Source organism: Rhinolophus ferrumequinum, chromosome 11 (genome assembly GCF_004115265.2).
Source record: "Rhinolophus ferrumequinum isolate MPI-CBG mRhiFer1 chromosome 11, mRhiFer1_v1.p, whole genome shotgun sequence".
Classification (NCBI taxonomy): Eukaryota; Metazoa; Chordata; class Mammalia; order Chiroptera; family Rhinolophidae; genus Rhinolophus; species Rhinolophus ferrumequinum.
This window is the reverse complement of record NC_046294.1, coordinates 46505258-46512077: the sequence shown is the minus strand read 5'-3', so window position 1 is coordinate 46512077 and position 6820 is coordinate 46505258. Positions and strand designations below refer to the sequence as shown.

The following is a 6820-nucleotide window of genomic DNA, read 5'->3' as shown; positions in this document are numbered from 1 at the left end:
AAGGAATTATGGCAGATAGGTTTATAGATGATAAAGTATGTCCCAGGCACTATAGAAAGCAATTAGCAAGAACATTTGGTGTGAGTAGAGCTAAATGAGGAAAACCCCATATGCTTACATAGAAGAGCCAAATGAATTCAGTGAACATAATTCTGACTATCTGTCATGATTTCCTTTTTTTGAGAATTGTTCTGACACAATTTCATCCCCATTAAATCAAAATATTAAGGGAATAACAGATTGATCCAGGTTTAGCAATCTGACCCAATCTACATAGGGCAATTATATTTTTTGTTCCATTATCATTGCCACAGGGACAGAATACTGTCACTAAATGCTGCTGGGACAGGATAGTGTCACCGAATCCATCAGAGAAGTCCATGCTCTGCTGCTGTTGACATCCTACAGCAGCCTGTCTTTTGCCCTTTCTGAGTCATAGGTATTCAAATTATCCTTGGATGTCATGACATAACTCAGCTCCTGCTTTTTTGTTTACTTGACTAACCAAATTATATTTCTATTGTGTGCAATCAAAAGAATCTTTATTACCCTAAGGTTTAAAGGAGATACGAAATAGATATTTTCTGGGAACTGAGGGAAAAGTTTTTGAGAGAAAAAAAAAGAAATACTTTTTTTTCCTACATAATATATAAGGACATGTCAAGAAGTTTGTTACATACAATAATTAGCATTTATTGTTTGATTAGTTAAAATATTATCTAGCAAACAAATATTTATCAAATCATTTGTATATTCTGGGTCCTCTGGATGTAATAATAAGGCTGGAATCAGAACGAATCCCTGAATTTCTGGAGTTTACATTTTGTCCTGTGTATAACAAAATGACACAGCAGAGGCGTTGAGTGTTATAAAAAAGATATTTAAATCCCCTACGCTGTTACAGCGACATTCCACTGAATATTACCTTAATATGCTGAGATATTCCTTGATGGAACCTGAGCAGTTGGTTTTCTGTTTACCAGTGTTAGGAAGGTAGCACTTAGAAATATGAATATTTTAAGCTTTATCCATAGGTTAGATGTTAGATTAATATAGATACGACACTTAATCCTGGTCCTCTATCCTGGAATCCCCTGTTCCTTGTTGCTTCAGAATGCTTGGGTCATTTTAGTTGCTTACAAAGCCCTCGCATTTGCATCCTTATCTCTTTTGTCTTTACCCCATAAACAATGGGGTTCATGGTAGGTGGCACCAGTAAGTAGAGGTTTGCCAGGAGGATAAGGGCATGTCTGGGTACACGGTTTCCAAAGCGATGGGTAAAGAAAGAAAAGAAGGCCAGAGTATAAAATATCAAGATGACACATATATGTGCTCCACAGGTTCCAAAGGCCTTTGTCCGGGCCTCCCTAGAAGGTAGTTGGAAGACTGTTCTCAGGATTACCCAGTAGGACAACGCAATGAAAACAAAGTCCAGCCCTGTGGTGAGGAGAGCAGCAGTGAGCCCATAAACGCTATTAAGTTTAATGCTATTGCAGGCCAACTTGGCAATGCCCATGTTCTCACAGTAGGTATGGCGGATGATGTTGCTCTGGCAGAAGTGCAGACGGAGAATGAGGAGGACACCAGGGGTAACTACAGCCACACTCCGAGCCACCAGAGTCAGAGCCACCTTGCTAATGAGAGAGCCTGTAAGTAGGGTTGCATAGCGGAGTGGTGCACATATAGCCACATAACGATCAAAAGCCATGGCCAGTAGAACAGCAGATTCAGAGAGAAACAAAGCATGAACAAAAAACATCTGTGTGAGACATGCAGGAAATGTTGATAGGGAAGGGCCCTGCCAGAAGATGAGAAGCATTTTGGGCACTGTGACAGTACAAAGGAGGACATCATTGAGTGCCAGCATGGCAAGGAAGAGATACATGGGTTCGTGGAGGTTCCTGTCCCAGGCCACTACTGCCATAACCAAGCCATTGCCTATTAGGGCCAAAAGGTACATGAAGCTGAAAGGAATGGAGAGCCAGATTTGGAAGTCTTCTAATCCTGGGACTCCAGTCAGCAGAAAGGCTGTGAGGTGACTTGATGTATAGTTGGATGTTGTTACAGAGAAATAGCCAAAATCTGTTACATGAAAAACAGAGAGAAAAGAGCTAGAGTAAACAATAGTAGAAAATGAGTATTTATTCCTTCATACTAAGTCCTAAACATTAATTTTGGCATGATGAAGTATGATAACTACATAATTTGCGTATATAAGTTTTAAACTTTTAACTGTATTATTATATAGTTTTTGCTTCTCTAAATTGATAATAAATTCTTAAATTTAAAAAATGTTAATTTTTCTATTTCTTTTTCCTCTATAACAGTGGATAGAAGATAGCAGTGGATAGGAGAGAATTAATATTCTATTACTCAATGGACAAACTTAATGGGAGGAGATAGGTCTGTTGGTAGACTGACACATAGCTGGAGTTACCACGAAGACTCTAATTCTTGTTTACCATCTTGAAGGTGTGAAATATGTTCCATTGGCTTAATCTTTCTACAATAAAAAAAAATAGTTTTATTCATCTGTCTCTCATTTGAACTCTTGAAGATAGTGGGTGAATTAACATGAAATTTAAACTGTTATGCAAAAGTTGTAGTACTATTCATATCTTAATAAGCACTAACTCTTAAGGATCATGAAATGGAGTTAAAAGAGACAAATACAAATTCAGAGTACAGAATGTTCTCATTCAGAACAAGGAAGTCATTGAAGAATGTCAAAGCTCATAATTAATCAATACCTATCATTGAAAGAGACTTCTACAGAACAGTGGCCAATTTTCACATTCATCAACAAAAGAACAAGATCTAACTTTAGCAACTTTTAAAAAATAGCCATTCTTAGTTTTAATATATCAAATAAATATAAAGTAAAAAATAGCTTTTCTTTAAGAGATGACTCAAATATAAAATTATTTATTATCAGGCCCACAAAACATTAATTCAATTAGTCAAGTTTGTAATCAAATACAGTACTTTTGGTAAAGGCACCATGCATGGTTATAAACAATTTTTGAATGAACATCTTAGGAAGTTTCAAAGTTATGTATAATAAATGCTGTTTCATCTGAAGAGAGCCACCAAAATCTAGAATCTGCATGGCTCCAGTTTTCTTGTGGAGCTGTCACACCATCAAGTAGATGGAAAACTACATTGCATTTCAAGATCTCCTTCTATCATTCCTTGAGTTAATTGAAATCCTTTTCAAATATACCAACCCTTAACAAGGAAGAAGGACACATGTTTACATTATCAACACTATCTTATTCTCCCTCACACTGTCTTCTTGTCTCCTCTCTCTCTCTCTCTCATACACACACACACACACACACACACACACACACACACACACACACACACACACTTCAGATAAGGAAAAAGACAAAATTTCTCATCAAAAGGCAAATACATAGAAAAGACAAAGTGGCTTTTAATGAAATTCCAAAAGAGAGGGGTTTTTTAATGGTTATTTTGTAAAACATATGGAGGTATAACCACTTTTATTTTTTTTTTAGCTTTGTAAGACTGAGGTTTTGCTTCATTTATCTGGTTGTCTCCCAGCAGTGCCTGGCTTTGTTGTGCAACCACCAGGCCCAGAAAACAGAGCATATTTAAATATAAGCCATACCACATATCAGCACAGGAATGGGCAATATAGCAGTATTGGTAAAAATAATAATTGCAAATATTTATCATTGCTTACAATGTGCTAAACATTTTCCTAAAAGCTATTCTAACCATTTTACATGGGTCATCCAATCTAATTGTCACAACTACTATATGAAGTGGCTATTGTTAGTATCCCAGTTTTACATAGAGAGAACTCAGGAACTGAAGGACTTCCCCAAGGTCACCTCTCTAATCAGTATGTAAAGCCTGTTTTAAAACCCAGGAATGTTAATTGCATAACCCACAGTTTTAACCCTTAAATTATTCTAATTTACCTTTTAGGTACATGACTTTTTTAAATCTTTGGGAACATAAAAAGGCAGATCTTGAATTTCCTCTTAGTGATAATCTTAGGTCTTAATCCTTAGGTCTGACCGTGTAGCTTATAAGAATTCAGAGAAGACATATTCTCTGTATTGTATATATTCATCTGTATTGTACATCAATATTTATAAAAACTCAAGGCATCACCTCTGGGCCAAGAAATCTTTTGGGTATTTTACATACTAAGTGACTGCTTTAACACCTGAGACCCACAGTCAGTATTTGTCTTTCATAATAACAATTCATGTATATGGATGCAGCACCTTAATTAGGAGAGGAGTATATAAGCTATGGTTATAAGCCCTGATTTTTGGTGTAGCTTATACATGATAAAATTAAGGAAAAATACAAACTTACTAGTAGTTAGAAGGAGTTTAATGGATAATGCATACTTGTGGAGAAAACAAAAATTGACTCATTAAACATGGAATAGCCAGAAAAGTGAGACAAAGTTATAGCAAATGCTAGAGAATACCAGGAAAATAAGATTTCTTTAGTGGAGATAAATAATTATGATGCTACTCAGTAACTGGAGGTGTAAATCAATGCAGGCTGTTTTCATATGTAATTTTATTTTCAAAATTAATTATATGTGTACCCTCATGTATTTCTAAACTCTGAAATATGTATGCATGTATATGTATGTATATGTATGTATATGTATGTATATGTATGTATTTGTGTGTGTGTGTGTGTATCTCCATGATAATGTGCACCATGGGGGCAACATGTTTCCCAAAGTGATAAATAATGGATATCCTCAGCATAGGAACACAGACCATCAGCACAGCACAGATGTGGACAACACAAGTGTTAAGGGCTTTGAATTGTTCTTCCCAGGAAGCAATGTCTAGCACAGTGACAGAGTGACAGAGTGGAAAAAGAGAATGAGTACGGAGTCTACTCCAAAGGTGATGAAAAGGAGGATGATACTATTGATGCTCTGGTCAGAACAGGAGAGCTTGGTCATAACTACGTGTGTGGGCAGTATGAGTGGGAGAGCACATTATCCTTCCAAAACCTCAGTCACTTAATAAGAAAGGTTCCTGAGAAGATGACAGCCACAGCCTATAGCAAAGCGCCCATACTTGGCAATGGTGGAATTTGTCAAAACAGTAGTGTGTGCTGTAGTGGTCAGGCACCTACATCATCCACTGCAGGGTACACTACTGTTTTCACAAATTCCACCATTGACAAAATAAGTGTGGGACCTTTACTATGAGTTGGGGCTGTCATCTTGTCTATTGCATTGTTTTGTACACCTGAAACTAATTAAAAAAACCCAAACAAACAAACAAACAAAAACAGTGGTGTACATGAGTGGGTTGGAGATGGCCACATAACAGTCAAGAGCCATGGTAAAGAGGATGACTGACTCCATTAAGGAAAAAACATAGATGAAGAACATCTTGATGAGGCAGGCATCAAAGTCTATTTCACTGGATGGTGAACACTCCCTGCAATATACAATGTATTATAGAATTGTACACCTGAAACCTATGTAAATTTACTAACAATTGTCATCCCCAATAAACTTTAATTAAAAATTAAATAAATAAATTTAATATAAAATAAACTATTTTTTAAAAAAAAATAAAAATAAAATCAACACTGTCACAGTTAGAAAAAAAAAAATTTTAAATCTTTGACCAACTGATCCACTTCCAGAATTTTACCCTAAGAATTTAAGTATATCTTTGAACAGAAATCTTCATGGCAATATTGTTTATAAGTGAAAAAATTACAAATAACGAAATGTTCAGTTAACTAAATTACTATGTATTCACACAATAGAATTCCACACAGACTTTTTTTTTGATAGAAAATTTCAGTTTTTATTTATTTTTATTTTATTTATTTGTATTATTTAAAAAAATTTATTAGTTTCAGGTGCACAAAACAAAGTAATAGTTAGACGTTTATCATTTATATCCCTCACACTGTGTCAACACCCCTCCCCCATCCACTATCCCTCTGACATTGCACACAGCCATTACATGTCCACTATATATATATATATATATATATATATACACACACACACATACATATATGTCTATGTATATATATATATATACTTGTAGTTGACATTCTTTATTGTTCAGCTTCAGCTTCATGTGTACCGTGCAGTGATCAGGCGTCTACATCTTCCCTGAAGTGGTCTCCCTAACGAGACAAGTGTCCATCGGATAGCCTACAAAATCTTTACAACATTATTGATCACATTCCCCAAATTAACTTTCGTAACACCGTGGCAATCTTGTGGTTACTGAATGCTTTCTAATCCCCTCACCTTCCCCCTTATTCCCACCCCCACTCCCATCTAGCAACCCTCAGTTTTTCCTCTGTGTCTCCGAAACTGTTTCTGATTAGTTCATTCACTTATTCTTTTCTTTAGATTCCACATATAAGTGAGATCATATGGTATTTGTCTTTCTCTGTCTGACTTATTTCACTTAACATAATGTTCTCTAGGTCCATCCATGTTGTTACGAATAGTAAGATTTCTTTCTTCTTTATGGCTGCGTAATACTCCATTGTATAAATGTCCCACAGTTTCTTAATCCAGTCGTCTACCGATGGACATTTCACTTGTTTCCATGTCTTGGCTATTATGTATAGTGTTGCAATAAACATAGGAGTGCATACATTGTTTTGAATTAGAGTTTTGGATTTCTCCAGATAGATACCTAGGAGTGGAATTGCTGGATCATAAGGTAATTCCATTTTCAGAGATTTGAGATACCTCCATACTGTTTTCCATAGTGGCTGCACCAATCTGCAATCCCATCAACAGTGCACAAGCGTTCCCTTTTCT

The 6820-nt window shown here is 35.9% G+C and overlaps 1 protein-coding gene across 1 annotated transcript; it reads right to left on the bottom strand.

The window, feature by feature from the left end:
- Positions 1-1123: 1123 nt before the first annotated feature.
- Positions 1124-5238, bottom strand: LOC117029724 (olfactory receptor 52Z1-like). Its single transcript, XM_033118922.1, has 2 exons — positions 5145-5238; positions 1124-2082 (listed from the first exon to the last, which is right to left on the bottom strand). Exons 1-2 carry the CDS (start codon positions 5236-5238, stop codon positions 1124-1126), a joined length of 1053 nt encoding a protein of 350 aa, XP_032974813.1.
- Positions 5239-6820: the final 1582 nt, after the last annotated feature.

Bases quoted from the DNA above. Each gene is read 5' to 3' on its own strand.
- LOC117029724 (XM_033118922.1), bottom strand. From the start codon at position 5,238: ATGACAGCCCCAACTCATAGTAAAGGTCCCACACTTATTTTGTCAATG. The intron at 2,083-5,144 runs GTGCCTGACCAC...TTCATGTAACAG, and splicing joins CCCTGCAGTGGATGATGTAG to ATTTTGGCTATTTCTCTGTA.